This window comes from Cryptosporidium andersoni (genome assembly GCF_001865355.1).
Source record: "Cryptosporidium andersoni isolate 30847 chromosome Unknown contig_28, whole genome shotgun sequence".
Classification (NCBI taxonomy): Eukaryota; Apicomplexa; class Conoidasida; order Eucoccidiorida; family Cryptosporidiidae; genus Cryptosporidium; species Cryptosporidium andersoni.
Genome location: NW_027122853.1, coordinates 414,289 through 435,000, shown reverse-complemented (window position 1 = coordinate 435,000; position 20,712 = coordinate 414,289). Strand labels below are relative to the sequence as shown.

General features: G+C 30.8%; 7 protein-coding genes across 7 annotated transcripts; 3 read left to right on the top strand and 4 right to left on the bottom strand.

The window, feature by feature from the left end:
* Positions 1 to 259: 259 nt before the first annotated feature.
* cand_006220 (uncharacterized protein) lies at positions 260 to 8,371 on the top strand (the record flags this gene model as incomplete). Its single annotated transcript, XM_067210863.1, has 1 exon — positions 260 to 8,371. The coding sequence occupies one exon, from the start codon at positions 260 to 262 to the stop codon at positions 8,369 to 8,371; it is 8,112 nt and encodes a 2,703-aa protein (XP_067068070.1).
* A 34-nt stretch (positions 8,372 to 8,405) lies between these two features.
* Positions 8,406 to 9,122, bottom strand: cand_006210 (uncharacterized protein; the record flags this gene model as incomplete). The annotated part of the gene is made up of 1 exon (XM_067210862.1): positions 8,406 to 9,122. One exon carries the CDS (start codon positions 9,120 to 9,122, stop codon positions 8,406 to 8,408), a length of 717 nt encoding a protein of 238 aa, XP_067068069.1.
* Positions 9,123 to 9,299: 177 nt separating this feature from the next.
* cand_006200 (RNA family protein) lies at positions 9,300 to 10,553 on the bottom strand (the record flags this gene model as incomplete). Its single annotated transcript, XM_067210861.1, has 4 exons — positions 9,300 to 9,334; positions 9,396 to 9,486; positions 9,545 to 9,782; positions 9,838 to 10,553. 4 exons carry the CDS (start codon positions 10,551 to 10,553, stop codon positions 9,300 to 9,302), a joined length of 1,080 nt encoding a protein of 359 aa, XP_067068068.1.
* Positions 10,554 to 10,627: 74 nt separating this feature from the next.
* cand_006190 (cation channel family protein) lies at positions 10,628 to 15,432 on the top strand (the record flags this gene model as incomplete). The annotated part of the gene is given in 14 exon segments (XM_067210860.1): positions 10,628 to 10,674; positions 10,774 to 10,902; positions 10,955 to 11,058; positions 11,115 to 11,265; positions 11,330 to 11,504; positions 11,569 to 11,746; positions 11,804 to 11,968; positions 12,036 to 12,186; positions 12,240 to 12,337; positions 12,406 to 12,722; positions 12,760 to 13,084; positions 13,139 to 13,169; positions 13,188 to 15,132; positions 15,193 to 15,432. 14 exon segments carry the CDS (start codon positions 10,628 to 10,630, stop codon positions 15,430 to 15,432), a joined length of 4,056 nt encoding a protein of 1,351 aa, XP_067068067.1.
* Positions 15,433 to 15,652: 220 nt separating this feature from the next.
* Positions 15,653 to 17,232, top strand: cand_006180 (uncharacterized protein; the record flags this gene model as incomplete). Its single annotated transcript, XM_067210859.1, has 4 exons — positions 15,653 to 16,415; positions 16,468 to 16,516; positions 16,577 to 16,802; positions 16,867 to 17,232. 4 exons carry the CDS (start codon positions 15,653 to 15,655, stop codon positions 17,230 to 17,232), a joined length of 1,404 nt encoding a protein of 467 aa, XP_067068066.1.
* Positions 17,233 to 17,780: 548 nt separating this feature from the next.
* On the bottom strand, positions 17,781 to 18,875 carry cand_006170 (RNA recognition family protein; the record flags this gene model as incomplete). The annotated part of the gene is made up of 2 exons (XM_067210858.1): positions 17,781 to 17,906; positions 17,976 to 18,875. The coding sequence occupies 2 exons, from the start codon at positions 18,873 to 18,875 to the stop codon at positions 17,781 to 17,783; spliced, it is 1,026 nt and encodes a 341-aa protein (XP_067068065.1).
* Positions 18,876 to 19,948: 1,073 nt separating this feature from the next.
* On the bottom strand, positions 19,949 to 20,467 carry cand_006160 (60s ribosomal protein L11; the record flags this gene model as incomplete). The annotated part of the gene is made up of 1 exon (XM_067210857.1): positions 19,949 to 20,467. One exon carries the CDS (start codon positions 20,465 to 20,467, stop codon positions 19,949 to 19,951), a length of 519 nt encoding a protein of 172 aa, XP_067068064.1.
* Positions 20,468 to 20,712: the final 245 nt, after the last annotated feature.

Genomic DNA, 20,712 nt, shown 5'->3' with positions numbered 1-20,712 from the left:
AGTACTTTTCTATATTAGGAAGAATCAATTATACTAATACAAATGATATTGATTTTTAATAATACTGTACCTGAATATATTACCATTGTGAGTTGCTACTTTAAAGATATATGTTGATTTACTTGCAATGGAAATAGATAAACAAATGTATTAGTTCTATGCAAACGCGGTTATACTACAGGCACATTCTAGCTGAAGGTAAGATGTTCAGGGAACTAACAAGTCTGTAGTTACATTATAAGCTATAATTATTTTTGTGATGCTAAGTGATAGAGAATGGAATCTTAATGACTCTAATTCTTATTTATTTTCATTTTTAGAAGAGAATCAAGATAGCTTACTCTTCACGCTAGCATGTAACTATCTTTCAATAGGACAATTTGAACTAGCTCGTGCAGTTATAAAGCATCTCGCTTTATCTAATCCAAAAAAAGCATCTAATCTAATAAAGTGTATAATACTCTATGGTCCTCCACCAGACTGGCAATTATCGGTCTCAGTACCTTCGTCGGCTCACTTAGGATTACTATGCTTGACAGAGTTCTACAATCTTTCTACCTACAAGAATAGCTTCCCTGAATGGATATTCAGGCAGCTTGAATTCAATGTTATATTGGCCCAAATACTACTTGATTGTCCTAATGAAAATATATTACCTAATAGCATAAAGGAAATCCGGTTGTTACATAATCTCATAAATATTGCCGAAGATTTCCATGAATTACCTAGTACTATATACATACCAACTTTAAGTATATTACCTAAAAATAAATCCCTTCCCCTATTATTAAACCGTTACCCGTCGTATATAATTGACTTAAAATCTGAAATTTCAGAGTATAATGAAAAACTTTTGGAATATGATTCTGGATACTTCCAAATATTAAGCAAAGACACACTTAATCAATTAGTATCAATTACTTATTTGTTACCTAGATTGGGGTGTTCTCTATTAAACTGTTTAAAATTCAAGTTTTATAATATTGGAACAAAATATCTAGAAAATTCCAATTTATACTTTACTATAGAGAAAATTACAAAAATTTGTAGAATCAAAATACAATGGATTTTTATATCATGCTGCTTAAAAGCAATATTGTCAATGGATACAGTATGTAACAACCTTGAATCCCACTTTTATAATACTATCTTTCTGTATTTGAAAAATTTAGAATTGCAATACTTGGAATACTTTACTGATTTTCTATTACTGCAGACTTTTAGTGAATTTAGCTTTAAACATGATATAAATATTACAGCTTTAAAGTCAGAGGAACATCCTGCAATAACCATAGTAATTCTACTCGTAATATGTTGCATAATCAGTAATTTTTGCCAAATCGAATTTGGTGATTTGATTTTTAAACTATTTTTAAGTGAAAATAAAGATTTGATTTTAAATTGCATGGAAGATGCTATCAGATTTTCAGAAAAGATGGGATATTACAAGAAAATTACTTCATTAGAACTAATAAAATACATTGTTACTATTTGCAAATATTTTCAGTCTTCAATACACAAGTGTATTGAGTCAATTGACTCAAGTAACGGTGAATTTTACAGAAAGTTTATGCAAAGTTTTGAGAATGGAAAACAAAATTGCATTTCAAATATTTTAAACAATGTGCAATCGGAAATACTTATGGAAATTTTGATCACATGTGAAAATGTATGGTTTTTTCATTGTACTGAAAATACAAAAGTGGGAATTTTCGATTATTCGAAGTTTCTCTCCTCTACTTTTATTAATCCTCTTTTAGATGGGGAAAACTCAGATACTTTTACTATATTAAGTCTCTCTAAAGATGATTATTACTTTTGGGTCAAATACTGGAATTGGATTAATATTTCTCAAAGACACGCTCTTGAAGTACCTTTAGAAATTATTCTTGAGAGCAACAAAATCTATGAATATACAGACTTCAACAGTATTTTTACTAGACTAAACATAACAAATAAAGTATTAGCTTGTTTTCCTCACTTCCGTTCCCTAGCAATACACTTAATATGGAGCGATAACTTACAAGTAAACTGGGAAATACTAAAAAAATTATGGATACCCTATAGGCTTAATGAAAGTATATATTCTTGTGGAGATATGAAATTAAATACTGAATTAGATGCAAGATATACACGATTAGCTGTTGCATTATGGATAGCAGAGAATTCTTTAGAAGTAAGTTCGGCACTACTTGATAAAGTAGATGAAATATACACCTATTTATCCAAAGAACACTGTGTTATAGAATATCTCATGCAAATTAATATTCAAAATAATTCAATGAAATCATTCAAAAAGTGGAAAGAGTTTGAACATCTTATTTCAAGGTTTATTGATGTAGGCCTTTTAAATGAAGAGTATGACAAAAATTGGTTTGACATCAGGGACCTATTGCGATGTTATATATTAATTTACCAAATTAGTCTTGATCTAAGCAACAAATGTAGCAACAGAAAAATTGCATCTACATTAGAGAAGGCCTCATTAAAAATAGATAGCTTGAAATCAAGCAAATACCTAGCACAGTTCCTATGGTGCTTTATTATATTGCCCTTTTATAGAGTAGATCAGAGCAATACTAATGATACATTGATAGATCCCTTTCTTAATCTGGATACTGTAAGTTGCATAATATATTACTTAACCACTTGGACACAAAACTTCAACGGTTTACCAATAATCTTGCACGTAAATAATGAAATAATGTGCAGACTTTCCTATCTTTTAGAGTTTAAACTGTTTACGAGTTTTGTAGACTTGAGTCCTGATTTTGCAAGTCAGGATATTTCAAACCATATTTTTAGTTGGTGGTTTGGAGAAGTATTGGATATAAATTTCAAAATAGATGCAATTGATATTTATCCTACAACTAAGATTGGATCATTTGTTCAACTAGAAAGAAAAAGAGTGAAGAATAGGAAGGTATACTACAACTCCCCATGGTTCTGCAGAACTATGAACTATGAAGTTACTTTGGGGATTTTGGACTTATCAACAGAGGAGTGTGAGGACAATATTACATCTTGGAATATGGAAGATTTGTTAAATAACCACTCTTTAGCATTGAAACTAATATTTATTAATAATTATGAAGGTGCCATTCATAAAATTCAATTTCTTTCAAATGATGGATATACCTTTTTACCACTACTCTTTGATAGTATTCTTTTCCAAAAATTGCTAGAGGCTGATTTTTCATTTCCCAGTTTTTACATATTCCACTCAATACTTGAATACTTAAATTTAGGTCATGAGTTTAGTGAAAGTGAGTTCGTTTCGGTAGATATAACTCAACCAATGGAACAAATGGAGATTTGGTTAAATCAGTTCCAAAAGATCTGTTATGTAGATGATATGGAGATAGGATGGTTAATGAGATATCATCCAAACATATATAAACTTTATATATTGATGGACTATGTAATATCTAATACCAATACAAATTCTTATGAGACCTCAAATAATTTATTACAACTCTCAAAAAATATAGTACAAAAGTACTGTGAAGTATTGGATAATGAGTACTTAAGTACTATATCAGTAACCTTAGATCGTCTACTTATATTTCTGGAATCACCAACTATTGACTCACTAACTATGTATATGATGGAAATTCATACATTACCACTTCAACCATCTATGATTCGCACACACTTGGATAGAATGCTAAGTAAACGTGAAATAACAACAACTTTAGTTCAATCTCTTGGAAAAATAACTAAGAAAAATTCCGATGACATAAACCAGTTACCTACTGAACACTTTATATCAATTATTCAACTACTAAAACAGAGTATTAATGCACTTAAAGATGATAATACTTCATCTAATTTCTTGCTCACTGTATTAGATTATATTTATAATATCTTGAAGATAATTTTTCGGTCAAATGAACACAATAAAATATGGCCAATATTAGCAATTTCTCCTGAAGATATTATTTATCACACATTCTTTGAATTAAAACTATATGATGAAAGTAGAGAATTGGCTAAAATTATGAATTTAGATTTATTTACCACTATACTATCTTTTACCCCAAGTGTAAGTGACTATCTAAAATATTATTCTCTAAGTCAAAATGTAAGTATAGCAGAGAAAGAATTTAACTACATGTTTAAAGACCTTTATTCATCTAACTTATCAATATTTTTAACAGCCTATGAAATATTCTTTTTTGAGATTGATGAAGGCTATACCATATGGAAATGTGCTCTAAATATTATTTCTAGCTCACTACCTATTGGTTTCGAAATACTTAGAGAACTACTTGAATTTAGAATAGAAAAATTAGATATATTGAAGAAGATCAATTATAATGCTACAATCAACAAAGAGATATTTTTAAATAATAAAATTCCTCTATATATAATTTATGACAATAGAAATCTTGAGTATCGATTTCTAATAATTTTGGCTATTGATTATTTATTAAGGAATTCTGAATACTCTGAAGCCATAAAATATCTTCAGGGGTTTATCTCTAATAATCTTGCATATGGTGCTCAAATGAAAAAGCATTTTAATCTAAATTTTCTTGAACAAGTCATAATACAGAATTTTATAATATCTGTTCTGGATAGAGATATTAGTGTTCCTAGTTTAAGTTCTGATACTTTGCATAAATTTGTGGCATCAATAAAGGATTCTAAAAAAATGTTTTTTTACATAACAAAGTTGTGGAAAAAATGGGATATAGAACTATTAATGGATTTGATCGAACTTTGTTCAAGAAATATTAAAAGCGAACTACTTCAAGAATCACTTGGCGAATTTACTGATATAGGTGTTAACTCAAACTCGACTTTATTGTCAAAGCTAGAGTACACTAAGATACGCATAAATGCCTATCATGAAATTTCAATAAATAGCAATGGCCAGTGGGAATCCTGGAAATCTGTACTAATGGAATGTGAAACAATAAATGGTATTTTTAACATTCTTAATTTTGCTATAAAAAAAAACTTATTTCATTCTGCTTCTGTAATAATTGACACTATTTTACCTATAAATCATGAAAATAAAGTACAATACAATGAGATTAATGGGCTAATAAAGGATTTGTTAGAAAACTATTTACTATTCTTTCAAGAAAAAGAAGATATATTCAATTCAATGGAAATGTCGAAGTTAATTGAAATTTTTAAAGGTGCAATTCACTTAGGTCAGGATATCTATGAAATAAGTGTGATAAAAGATTACAGTATTTACAAGATATCAACTAGTCGTTCACTTCCAGGATGGAGATATAGCGTAATATTATTTAATTCTGTCAGAAGTATTGAGGATAAGTCACTTATCATCAACTCCATGATAAGTACACACGAAAGTTTAAACTTAAATCAAGAACAATTAGATGTACTAAGGACAATATCACTTTCATTAAATTTACTTCAAGGTTTAAATGAGGAAGATAATAACAAAGAGATTTACTGTCCATTTTATCTTTTAATAAAGGTACTAAAATATAAAAGAATTGACCTTATTGAACTAGTTATAAGAGAAGCAGGCCATGCATCAAGTGTACAAAAATTATTTTTTGACTATATAAAGGGTTCTTTTGGACTTATTGAAAAATTAGATACGGATTATATGAAAACTTTCGAAGCTTTTGCAATTTTTGGGAGTGCCAACGTAGAAATTTGTAGTAAAACATTTCCAATAAATTTTGAAAATAATTCTGCAGATTCAAAGCTATATACTACAGGTATTGAGGATTATGACACTCAATTTGCATTGAATATTCTATCTAAGTTACCAAAGACTGAGGTATTTAACTTTTTATTTGAAGTAGCGGATCAAATATCAATTAAACTATATAATATAGTTAAAAGAGGGCATTTTAATAGATGTTTTACTCACTTTTGCTGTCAACATTCAAACCCATTTGAAATGAGTATATGTAGTGGAGGTACTGATCAAAATTTACCAGAACCACTTTCTCCATACTCCAAATTTAAATGGACAAAGATGAACTTGTTCAACAAAAATAAAGATATAGATCTTCATAAAGACTTCTTAGCTTATTCTTTTCCAAAAAAGATTATCAGCTTTGAGATAAAACAAAATACACTTAACAATGATAACTTTGCAATTTTCAGAATATTATGGAATTCTCTAAAACTACTCTTACAATGGGGTATTGTAAATATAGGGGCAAAAAGATTCCGAATTGCTTTAAATGGATTACCTTTTCTATATGATTTATGGGCAATGTTCCCCGAGATCCCATTTTCTATTGATGATATTACTAGTTTCAAAAGAAATAACCTTGTAGAATACCTTTTATCTATGGATCAACTCGATTTTGCAGATATCCTTGTCAAAGAGTTAACAAAAGCTGAAGCTCATGAGACCTGTGATCTACCAAAAAAACATTTGATTAAAAATGATAATGCAACAATTGAGATAGATGAGTCTGAAAAAATTAACTCAGCTAGAAATACATATAATTTAGTGGATGTCAGAAAAGCCATTTCTACTTTACTTTCTCAATTTGAAGGTGATAAATTTGATAACTCTAAAAGTTTAATTAATAAAACCATTAATACATCACTACAATCACGCAACGATATAATAATAAATATATATCAGAAATATTGGAAAGTATTCTGTTCCGTAGAGGTACCAAAAGTTAGTTGGGAAAGGGATGGATTAAACTTTTTAGAAATTAGTCTTCTTACTACACCAGGTCTATTGAATATCTCAATATTGAATTTACTCATTGGGTTAGCTTCATCAAATATTATTCAAAAAAAAGATGGTATAAAACACACTCAAGACCACTTTCTACCTTTGAAATTTATTATTGATAGTTTTGATGATGTAATTGGATCTCGTGTAACAGAATTATTTGGCCAAGTACTATTACAACAAAAGATAATACCCAAAAAATTAATGAATACTACACCTATTAAGTTACCTCATTGGATAAATAACATAGTAAGAAGTAAGGATATTATTAATAATGAACACTATGCACATTTTAATCCTCATACAACTTTTTTGTTGGAGCATGTAATGAAATTAGTTGAAGAAAAGGCTCTATCAGTATTTCCCTCCAACAAAAATCATTCTAGTAAAGTATGCTGTTTCCCACAGTCGATTATGGGATCCTTTTGTTTACAAACAAATGTTTACTTAGTCAATAGGTACAATTTTATCAGTACAATTGTTTTATATGGGAATACACATCACGAATTTGTAATAAAATCGTTAGCTAGATTAAGTTGTTGGTGGGAAGTCATGGTTTATATTTTACGTTGGTGCTTTGATTTGTGTCATAAGTCTAGATCAGTGCTAAGTGAGAATCAAAATAGTAAACTTAGATTAGGATCAAATTATGCAATTTTATCATTTGATGAGATATTTTGTAATTTAGTAGTAAGGAAAGCACACGAAACCAATCAATTGATGGTTCTCAGATCTAGTATTAGTGACGCTATACCTTTTGGTGGGTCTCGTGCTGCAACTATTGCAAGGCGTTGCAATCAAATAATTCAAAAATACTTAGCAAAACATGGGGCATTAGAAACTTTGTATCAAATACTTGTTTCAAATGATAATTTAGGTGATCAGCCTCATGCACTAGCAGGAGCACTAGCAGTTCATCTATCTCAAGTTAGCCATATTGAATTAGATGCAAGAATTGGTTATCTTGAAGCTGCAACAGATCACTTCTCTTCAGCACTATGTTCATTGAGACGCAGGTCAAAGAGTGTAGTAACAACAAAAATTAAAGAAAATAACTCTCTTTTTTTAAAAGAGGCTAACTTAAGCACCAAAAACAGACCCAATATTAACAATATTTTCATCTCAAAAATCATGATAACATCAATTTGTGACATCAATGTTTCAAAAATAAATCTAACACCATGGGGTGGTTTGTCTTCAAGCTGTATATCACGTATTTTAGGACTTATTGGTTTACAAACATCTATTATAAGAACTCTTCCTAGAATCAGTGCTAAGAGCTCTATTTTAAGTCCATTTTATGATAATAGAAGAGATGCAATAGTGAAAATATTTTTAAATGGTGAATTTGGACTTGGGTTTAGAAGTATAAGAATGCTTGAGCTTCCACCTTTGGAATTACTAACCCTGGCTACTAAGCATATTAGTAACAAGGATAGACACATGGATTTGCTTGAATTTATAGATAAAATGAAGAATTGGATACCAGAAAGTGATTTAGATACCCTGATAGTCGATACAATCAATAATTGGATTTTAGAAAAGGAAACAATCAATAGTAGAAGAAAAGTAGAAGAGATGCCATATATGGCATTAATAAACAGAATTTGTAATTCTACATGCAAAGAACAAATTAAGATATTTATCCAAAAAATTAAAGATGATACATTTGAGTAATTGAGATATCGCAATTATCTATCAAACTAAGATTTTATTGTTTGGAAAGCAACAGGAAAGCGATACTGTATAAAATTAGTGAAATTGGGAGCTCATACAAAAAAAACTCTTTGAACAAATGAGTTATATTGACAACTGATATCCATAGTAAACTTGAAATATTTATATATGTCTTTCTTTTACTAGGTATGCTGTGAATAGGGTGGTAGTCTTGGTTGTCTGAACTGCTACATGAGATTTTATCTCTTCCATTTACTTGATTGCAGTTTTGTAGACATACAACAGGAAAATATTTGGAATGACCACTTTTAATAGTAGGCAAGTTAGGTATAAAGTGATTATCATGCTTTTTCTTATTTTTCTTTGTAATATCCGGTGAGTAATATCTAACATCACTATCTGGGGCAAATTCATCAGGAAATTCCGAATTATAAACAAAACAATTATTTTTACTTTTCAATATATCTTTACTAATAAGCGATGATCTTTTAATTAGTACTGAATCTATCCTGTTTGGTGTCTGCTCACTAAATAAGGTGTTTGATTTATAATTTTCTTTTATTTCATCTTTATATAACTCTTCTTGTAAGACTGAAATATCTCGTTCTTCAGTTCTCTGGAGCTTTAATAATAAATTAGTACATATATCTCGATCCCCATATTGATCACCTAATCCACTATTGTTCCGTCCATCTATATCAGCTAGATTTCGGGGAGTATCAGGTAGAAATGTATTATCAGATTGTGACATATAGTGAAAATTTGATATAACATAAATGTTGTATAATATGAAATAGTAAGAATATTTGGGATATTTTGGCGGACATAGTGTGATATTTGCTTTTGTTACAACTCAATAAGAAAAAAATTCACCATAATGTACAAACTGCCCACTAATTATATATCAACAACTTTAGTACGCACAGTTTCACTTTTTACTGCGAGTGGACAATATTAAAAGTCCTGAAAAAAGAATTGATCAATAAGGAAAATAAGTAACAATGAGGAAAGCATCTTAAATTACCCGGCTTGTTTTGGAATTTAGGCCAACACAAGGACCTACTTGCAGATTCAATCCCATTACGAATAGTTTTATCTCTTAAAAGTAGCTCTACCTAAAGTGTGATTTATTTGTAATGTAAGAAACAAAGGTACTTACTAGCAATTACATACCTGGGAACACAAAGCAATCATTGCAGCCTCAACTTTCAACACACGTGACCCAATACTGCAAGATTTGAAACCTAAACCAATTAAGTCATCAATTTCACTTTGACTCCATCCACCCTCTGGTCCTACTGCAATAATTGCAGAACCAGTATGCCTTTGAAGTCCTACATCCGATATAATTGTACTACTTTTGTTATCAGCAATAATACCTAACATTGTATTTTTATCAAAAAGATCATCCCTTAAACAAAAATTCAATAATATTGTCGTTTTATAATGAACTTTCTTTATCTTACCTTAGATATTTTAGACAAGAGTTCCATGATGCATAAAGATAAACTTCAGGGAAGAGTGTATTACATGCTTGTTCTAATCCAAGTTGAATACTATGATGAATAGACTCTCTATGAAGCTTTGATGAATTCAAATATGATTTCTCAGATTTGTTTGTGCAAACAAAAATTATTCTACCAACTCCAATAGATGCTGCATACTGCAAGACTTTGTCAAACACTTTTGGCCTTGGTAGCGCTATAAGTAGGTCAATAACAGGAAAATCACCTGTGTACTCATCTTTGTGAAATGGGCTATCAAGACGAACTACTACACTGTATGAAACATGTTTATTGCTATTTATCTGAAATATATTTTTTCTCTTAGGTTTCATAATAGGTTTGTCTAAATAGTCATCTTTAGCAGGCACATTGTCTCTATATATAATTTCATCTGTAGCCATAGATACTTCGGTTTTATCGTCATTATCTTTGTAGATAAATTCTTCAGAATATTTATTTACTTCGGCTAACTTTCTATTTGTACTTGTATTATTGCAAAACTCTTCACTTACTTTTATAACAGTCGCAGTTCCACGTCCAGAATTTTTTATCCCTACAAACACCTTTGAACCTAAAGAAACTCCTAATACAATTACACAATGACTGGATTGTCTTTTTGAAAGTAATACCTCCATATCTTCATTAATATCTTCGGGATTAATTATAATTAGGTTCATCTTCTTAGTCAAGATTTACTAAACTTCTAGTACTTGGCTCCAGTATATTGTTGCATATGAGCGCTCTAAATAGTATGCATATTTGCCATCTGAAAATTATTGTAGCACTAGTTTTACTAAAGTTATAATAAGTTAAAACTAGATATAAATCTACATGATACTTTATTTTTCTCAAATTATTTCATTTATAATAAATATACTTTGTGAGATATATATTTAGATCTGTCTGTAATTACCTCTCACTTGTACCAAATTTACCACCAACTTCTATTATGGGAGAAAAACATTTCTATAATGAAACTTTTACAATTACAAAGGATGGTGATTATAGGGTCATTAATATTAAAAGGTAAGTCAAATTTATAAGTGAAGAGATCTAATATTTATTTGCGCATTATCAGATTACTAGGAACAATTTTCACACTAGGCTATAGTGTTTTTATTTTATCAACTGCAGTGATTGTATTGAATCAATCATACTCACTACCAGGAATTGTTGCAATAGGTATGTATAGTATGCCTATCCTTAAATTGTAAACCATTTGTTAGCTTTATTTACAGGTATTAATAGTGGATTATTTATTCTGCTATATTTTGCTGTCGAACAGTTTGTCACACCAACAAGCTATAGTTGGAAAGTTTTATTTTCTTCATTAAAAAGAACATTATATAAATTAAAAAAAAAAATCTCTTGTATAAATAAAATATCCGAGTAAGTTTAATAATGAAACTTTACTAAAAATGAATAACCTTAATTTATTTTTATTTTTTAAAAGTGAACATTCCAATGAATTGGTATCCACATCTGATATATTTAATGCAGCTAAAAGTAGTCTCTCTGGAAATGAATGGAGGTCTAGTGTCTTCGATTATGCATTAGAGCATTGTCCTAGTATTCCTAAAGCAGCTTCTGATGACTGGGTTGCAGCAATACCTAAAGTTCAGAAGCAAGTAAGTTTAAATATAATTTGGTTGATAAGGTTCTACAGATAAATATATTATTACCTTATTGTAGAAAATGGCATCAAAGTATTATATGGGTCAATTTTCATCAATTAAGAACAGTGATATACAATGCAATGAGAAGTCGAAATATCCAAGTATAAATCAGATCATCAATAACAGTACAAAATTTATTAAAAGTGCAATTGATTTCTGTTTGTACCAAACTCAGACTCCTGCATATCAGACAGGTATGATTTTTTAAAGAATCTTGATAAGAGTATTGTTTTTATCTTGTTCTTCTTCAGGTCTAATCGTTAAATCAATGTTATGGTCAAGTGTCTACATTTGGGCTACAACAAGAATGTATAGAGCAGAAAATATAGACTCTTGGAATTTTCAGAATGTACCTGAATTTTATTACTTTTTTGAGTCAACATTCTTATGGATGCTTTCCTATGATTATATAATAGGTAACTTACTTCAAAAAGTTCACTAGTGCATAATTAAAAGTATCAGATATTTACTTTTACTTTTTAGGGTTAGTGGCAACATGGTATAAAAAGGAGAGCACAATCCGATATATTTTCAGTTTCTATCAAATAATAGACTTTTTATCATTACCTCCATTTTTGTTATTAATCATAAATATTAGCCCTTTATATGAGTCTAGTCAAAGTTGGCTATTACTGTAAGTTTCAACCTAAGAAATTTCCAAAAGGGAATAAGATACTATTTTTTTAGTAGATTTGGATGGCTAAGATTTCTTCGTCTATTTAGAACTGAGACAGTGTTAGATACAATTTTTCCAAGAATATCTGCAGTTAAAAGACGTATAATAGGTAAATTTATAATGTAATATTAGCTTAAATAGTTGGCTATCTCTCATAAAATATAGGTATCTTTGCAGGTGCTTCAACAATTCTTCTAACTTATGCTGGGGCTATATTTACAATTGAGTCTCCAGCACCGAAAAATTACTCTACACTATTTGATTTCTTCTATTATTCGGTTGTTACAATTGGTACTGTTGGATATGGTGACTTTGCACCTCAGACAAGAGAGGGAAGATTAGTTACTATTGTAATGATTACACTTACATTGGTCTTACTACCTCAAGAATTTCAACGTTTGAAAGAAGCATTGAATGCTCCATCACTTTCAGTTGGTTCATTCATTAAGAAAAATGATAGATTTCTATGTATTATAGGGGCTATACCACCGAAAGTAAGTCCTTTATCTTTTATTTTATTTCCATAAAAAGAGATCAATACACAACTTTTCCTCTTTTCAGCAATTATTATATACCAGTATATATCTCTCACAACAAAAAAAAAGAAGATTTCGTTCAATTATGGTCATTACTCCTAGAAGTGTCGGCGAATATCAAATGGTTGTTAAAATATCACAACAGAGGCGTTATATAAGAATATTTATCAAACATGGAACTTTTAATTCTACTATTAGTTCAGTAGTAATCCGTTGTTCAATGGTGATCCTTTATGGTGAAGGTATAGAAAATATCTATAGCTTAAAGAATAAGACTGAAAAACAAAATGGAGATTTCGATGCACTTATTTCTACCTTATGTAAGTTTTTAAAAGAAATTACTATATACAGGAAATTCATTTAAACTTTATCAGGTTTGCTAAGACTTTCAGGAATAAAAGAGAAGTTATTTTTAGTATTTAGATCTTCTCAGCTAGCACTAATGACATTTAACATTGGTGGTCTAGGTGTTGTTTCTACTGAAGCAATGAAGATGAGATTTCTTGGAAAAGCACTTGGAAATTGTCCTGGATTTCTATCTTTATTGGTACATTTATTAATTCCGAGAAATGAGTCTATGTTAAAAAAAATACAAGATCCCCCACAATATACACAGTTATTAAGCAAGCCTGATAGGTCAGCAATTAGTCCACTAGATTGGCAATGTAGATGGAGAGGTTTGCATTTCAAAGTTTATACATTGCAATTCCCTGTATCTTTCCATGGTTATCCTATAAGTGTATTTATTAGGCATATATATAAGTATCTTGGGATTATTTTAATTGGTATATATTGTCCAAATATGAGCCAAGTATATTTGAATCCTCATTTATATATAATTGGTGAGAATTCCAATAGTCTAGGTGATAGATCTAATTATTTAGGACTAGTTCTTTCCTCAAGTGATAAATTAGTCAAAAAAGCTGAAAAACTAGAACCTTTCAAAAAATATGATAGAACTTCAAACAGTACTCTAGGAAGACGCAGCCAATCACCTATTAGAGAACTTTTTGGACATAGAAATAGTGATAGCTTGAACAAATTTAAAGGAAATATAATGGGTTCAACTAGTTGTGAGGGAAATGTCTCTATAATGGGTTCATCTACAGAATTACCAACCGGCAATGGTTTACGATATAACTATGCAATCAATGCTAAAGAACTTAGCACAGATATTGAAGCTTTTAAAAGCACTAATATATTAGAACGTATGAATAGAGTTTTTAAGGAACAGGATGAACTTACGAAATTTAATACCGTAGATAAACAGTATTTTGATATTAAACCATCGCTATGTTCTTCGCCTTTGCAACTTTCGGGGAATTTTGATTACCAAGTACAAGGGAATCACGACTCTGTAACTATGAAAAAATTATATTCGTTGTACTCTTACCAAGATATAGATAAGAAATGGACTGAATTTGGGACAGAGAGAAATTTTGTTAATGAAGAGTATAAAAATAATAATACTTTAAGATATGATATTTGTACTCAGCAGACTAATTTTTGCAATGATAGCTCTGGAAAGAGTAATAGACCAATCCCAATTGTTTCAAGCTATTCAGATGCTCTATTGAATGTATTTATACATAAAGAGTATCCCCTTGTAGTAATAATTGGTTGGTGCACAGGAATTGATATTCTTATAAAAACAATACTTAATTTGAGATCATCTAATTTCATTGTACTAACATCAGATGAAGTAAATGTATCTTCATTTCTTGAAGATTTTAAAGGGAGTATAGCTCATGTTATTGGTTATGGAACAAATGCAGATGACCAAAAAAGGGCTGGTATCCTTAATGCTTCTAGAATTATTATCTTCGATTCTATAGCATCGAAATATGAACAAGAAAACTGTAAACAGATGATTGATATACAATATGGCAAGTTCGCCATTGCTGCTTGGGCCACTGTTTGTTATGTGTATTCACAAAGCTGCAAAAGAAGTATAAATTCACCACTTATGATACGTCAAAGATTACCACCTATAATCTTAGATATCCAAGAAACAGACATTGGACTTTTGATATATCAATTTACAGATTCTAAAGTACCAAGTACATATAATGTTGCTAGTAATGTCTCGATAAATAGTGAGCAAAGTTCATTGGAATTTCTCTATACTCCACAATTCCTAAGTGGTCAATTTTTTGTAGAAGATATTATACATTCAATAGTAACTTTTACAATACCCCTTTTGGAATTAAGTCCAATAAGTATTAGGTTGATTGATCATCTAATAGATGGTCAGCCCTCTTGGCAACCATTCAATAACTCTAAGTACTCTACAGAAAGATCAAGGGATTTACGATTAGAAGAAGTACCTCTAATGTTTATCCATTCAACTTTTAACACTCTTTTTTCGGTAAGTTTTATATTTAATTTCCACTCAATAATATATTGTAATTTTCCCCCTTAATACTAGCAATTGCTACGACACGGAAAGTTGGCTATTGCAATATATCGTCCTTTAACTAGTGAAACAAGAAGTTATGAAGGTATTTACCAAGAGCATATACCTACTCAAGTCCAGTGCACTGGAAATGACTACAATATACGGAAAAGTCCAGTCATTGATTTACTGAGTTGTGAAACACATATAATAATTCCATGCCCTCCACCAAATTTTAAAATTAGCTTAGGTGATTGCGTCTACATTTTGTAAAGTTGCTAGAAAAGTATGTAAAAGTGTAATTATTAGTAATATAAAATAATTTAGAGTTGTATGAATTTACTTGAAAACAAGATACTTTTTTTTCTTTTTCTTTATAAAGTATGTGTGCGTGTACAGTTGTGTATTGCAATATTAAGCAGTTAAAACTTACATAAGAGACATCTTATATATTTCTGACTAATTAGGGAATATATCAGTGCTAATTGCTCTGATGTGGAGTCTCATTAATCCATTCAGATATAAGTCAACTACTGTGTTTGAAGATGCAGCTGAAGGATTAGTATGTTGTGCAGCATTAGGTGGAACACTCTACTTTTTTAGAAAACATATTCCACATCCAACAGAATTTCCACCCATTGGTTGGCTAGCATTGAGATTTGGTTGCCATCATCATGAAAAATTCAATTTGTTGTTAGATATCCATGAATGCACAGATCTTCCCCAACCTGGGAAATATCTAATTAAGCTAACTTGTGGACGTAGTGAAGCACAAACAAAGACAGCTGTCACAAAGGATTTACAGACTTCATGGATATCACGTTCTACAACAAATAGTTCCGAAATTTGTATATTTTCTCAGAAAGTTCTTGTACATGTTAGACAAAGAGATGAGTTTTTGTTACTTGAGTTAGTTAACAGTGGGAGAATTTCAAACTCCTTAATTGGAACATGTAAAATAAGAATTGGTGACTTAATTGATACAAAATTCCCAAAAAAAGTTACTTATTCGTTTCAGAAAGAATATAAAAATGTTGCTAAAATGAGTGTCTCATTTTATAAACTCTCACCTAACATGGTCATAGAGGAGACAACCCCTCTTCTATTTCAAGCTATGATAAATACGCAAACAGATGCTGATATCAAAGGTCATTCCATATCAATTGACTTTGCTAACATGTCTGAGAAGGATCAGTTGACTTTTTTTTCAAAGGTATTGCAGGGTAATCTTTATTGCTTTGAGTCAGAAGGTATAGGTATGTTTATTTATTGAGATTAAAATTGAGTGTACATTATCAATAATTATAGATAAAGCTCAAATGTATTATTTTCGTGCAGTCGAATCACTTCCCAATAGGTAAGCTAATCATTGCATTTGAAATAACTAAAATTACTGAATAGGTTGTTTTATTGATAGATGGGAGTGGGATTACTGGATAAGTGAAGGAGAGTACCTGAAGGGTGGAAGTAAACTTGGTGGGTACTTATTCTTAGCAATAAGTATCGTCCTTCCCGATAAATCTGATAGAAATAAGTTTTATATAAAATATCATGATCTATCAGGAGCCCATGACCTTTTTTTCCGTACTGTTGATCGTGATCGCGATATATGGTCTGAGGGTTTATATGAATTTATAGATAGAGTAAGTTTATTAATAAAATGAACTCGTCATAATATAGCTAGAGACTCTCTAATATTAACTACAGCTAAGGTCATATTTAAACCATACTAAGGAAGAAAATGCAATCCCTAATTTAGATATACAGAATACTTCGTTTGCCGAAGCTAAAGAGCCAAATATATATAGAGATCCCTCCAGGGTGAATCTGGAAAATGAGGCTATATATTCAGCTAATGATCAGGCTGATGAGAGTCCACACAAAGACCTAAGATCTCCAACCCGCACTAGAGGAAGAAGTATAAAACCTACTTTACAGAAAGTTCCACATAATAGCTATATTAGTGAACTAAATCCGACCCCAAGTTCAATTAAAAGAATGATGAGGGAGGTATCCCCCCCACGCAAAGAATTAGATGAAGTACAGCCTCTACTAAGTAGTAACAAATTCTAGATCATATATAAACTCCAAGAAATAAAGCGGAAGACTCATACAGACAGACAAATCATGGTTGAAGCAGTTAAAACTGCATCTCCTCAGGTACTATCTAGCAATATAAATTATAGTCATAGTCTTTTACATAACATGCCAAATATTGTTCAGACAGGGATAACCACTTTGAACTCAAGCATAGCTATAATAAGCCATGTCCGTAGGTGTCCTAAGAACATCATCATGACAATATGTGGACTTAATTAGGTTTAGGTGAACTTTTCAAATTTATAGGGGTAGCTTGTCGTCTTTATATTGGAGGGCTAGTAGACTTCGCCAATATAGTTCGACACTTAATATCCCCCTTTATAAATATTGGCAACTATCACTTCAATATTGAACAGTTAGTTTAATATCCATTATTGTACACACATGTTGCCTCGAAATCACCTTTTTAATACTTTAGAAAGTGGGAAATAGATAATACAACGTGACTTCCCACTTTGCTAGTCGGCAAAGACGGCAGTGGCATGAGACAGGACGTCATTTGAAGTGACGTTCAAGACGAGCTAGTTTTTTTTCTTGGAGAAAGATAGCCTTATAGTTTTCGAAAGTATAGAAAGGCCATTTAGCTTTGTTATTGCTTTTGCAGCATGATATTCACTAGCAAAATCTACAAAGGCAACATTATGATTCTATAAACAAATAAAATGTAAAAATAATTAGGAATGAAGGCTGTTTTACCTTATGTTAAAATAACTTACTGGTATAAAGCGTAGTTCAACAAAACCATCTTCTAGTTTAAATATGTCCATAAGTATCTCTTCTGTGCATGATTCATGAATATCCTCTACAAATACTGTGCTATTTTGTTTACATAGTGTAGTACTCTCATGATCGAGTCTAAGCAACTGCCCTGGAGGTGAGCCGACAATAATACCGTCAGACTTCCGTTTTGCAGAAACTGCAGCAGCAGCAGCTTTTGCAGCAGCAGCAACTACAGCTGCTTTATTTACACCACTTCGCAATCTGGACTCAGCAGATCCTCCAAAAGCACTTGCATCCCACTTTGTTTGTATTGGTGAAGCTACTGATAGTTGTGGTAATGGTGGTGGTGGTGGTGGTAGTGGTGGTGGTGGTGGTGGAGGTAGTGGTAATGGTAATGGCGGGGGCAATATTTGTGATGCAGGAGAGTTTTTCTCATTATCTTGTGAACCAGCTATATTATGTGCCAGAGTACCATTAAATTTTACATGTCTTAACCATTGGCATAGATATAACTTGTATCCGTCACATTTCAACTGAACTGCTTTAGGTATTAGTGGTCTACCATTGCTTCTTTTTGCTGGTACTGAGGAGCCATAACTAGTTGTATGAGCAAAAGCAGCTCTGATAGGTTTATTGAACATATTTACACCCTGAATAGCAGTTAATGCTTTCGATGCAGTTTCTATATCTTTGAATGTTATCCACGCTTGTCCTCGTCTATAAAAAGATTTCATACAAGTAATATTTACAATCTCCCCAAAGTCCCCAAATTTTTGCAATAGGTTCTTTTCTAGTTCAACAATCGGTACACGGTCATTCAGGTTATTTACATATAATGTACAGTTGGGGGTTGTAGCTAAAACAGTGTATTCACTTTTAGCAGTAGAGTTATTCATCTTAATAACTGATATTAACCTTCAACTAATATTTATCACTGAAAAGTTAAGAGTACTTAATGTAGCTTAGAGAACTAATTTGCAAAGAATCTTCTTGGTAATGCTAAATAAATATACATAAGTCCTAATCAGCTAACTGCATCAGAATTTACCGGTTATTTTAAGGTAGAATACAATTGTAAATTATAATAATGAACCATATTTAGATAAAGAAATATGAATAAACAGACATTATACTTAAAGCTATGAAATGATAAAATAAGTTTATCTGTAGAAGTTATTGATTTCTTAAGAGATACTTTGAATCAAAGTTTGACTTAATAACACATTTTGAGAAGTCAGAAAATAATCATTTTTGATTTTCTACTGGGTAAATTAACAAATTATATGATATTTACAATATAAACTAACTGTTGAGGTAGAATTAATCAGCAATAATTTATATTTAGGCAACTTGTAGATAAGAGTGTAACTACGGATCTTTCTACTGGTGTTTATTTTCATAGGGACAAAAAGTCCCACTTATAATTATAAATTGAATGTCGTATTTTATATAGGGAAAGATAAAAAACTACTTGATCTTATCTGGCAAGGATATACAATATTGTAAATACAGAGGGATTTGTAATATTTGTATAGCTCAATTCTACTTCATTGTGACACCTTTATAAATATTTATTTTAACATCTTGTTTAGTAATTTCACTACTAAGAAGAACGTGTAACTTATTGAATTTCTATATAACTTTTATAAATACTCTACTGAGAGATTTCGTAGTAGATAATTTTCCCAATGAATATGATAGTACTATCAAGCAGAGTACAGTGAGATATATAAAAATTATAGTGAACACTTCGAAGAGAAAGTCAAAACAAAAAAAGAAGTACTAACAACTTTATAGTATATATCATAGGATATATATGTATCTAACTAATCCTAGATGCTGAAGTAGATTTCATGGCAACTTAATAATCGTTAAGATATGAATGTAGGCTAATAAGCAAATATGTCTTTGTAAAAGGTGCAAACAATAGCTATATTCAAATTACTCTGGCACCAGATTACTCATTAATTTAATTTAAAATAATACCATCATATTTAGTTTGGAACCATCTCATTGCTTCATCCTTTGTAACACGTCCATGTTTACCGATATGAGTACGACACTTTCTCCTTAGGCTAACACGGTTTCCTGGGCGTGCTAATTGAACAAAGAAATCCATCCCATAAATACCAGTGTTAGGGTCATATTTAATACCTAAATCTATGTGCTCATCAATACCAAATCCAAAATTGCCAGTAGCTGAGAAATTTCTTCGTCTCAATTCATATTCTTTAACTTTCAGACCCTTCTCCAATATTTCCTCTGCTTTCTCTCCACGTACAGTAACATAACATGAAATCTTTTCAGCTCTACGGATTGAAAAAGAACGCACAGTAAATCTTGCTTGTCCAAATACTGGTTTCTGGTTAGTTAGTTGTTCCAAAACCTTAGCAGCACGTGTCAATCTATCACCTGATTGCCCTACACTAATATTAATAACTAGTTTCTCAATCTTAATATTTCTCATAGGATTCGTTTCGTTTGACATTTTACTATGGGAAGTATGGATTCCAAGAAAATATTGTCCAGATTTATTGTAAAGTGTTCTAAAACAAACCTTAAAAAAGTAGGTTATAGTTTGAACGTTAAGAAGTTATAAAAGCCATTCAACAATAATACTGTTGGAGACACGTGCATATTAAACAGTGCTATTGAAACTTGTACTAGTCCGGCCACTAAAATTTCAGTATTTGAGACAAGTCGTCTCCAGGAAAATGCGCCTTGATTACTTGC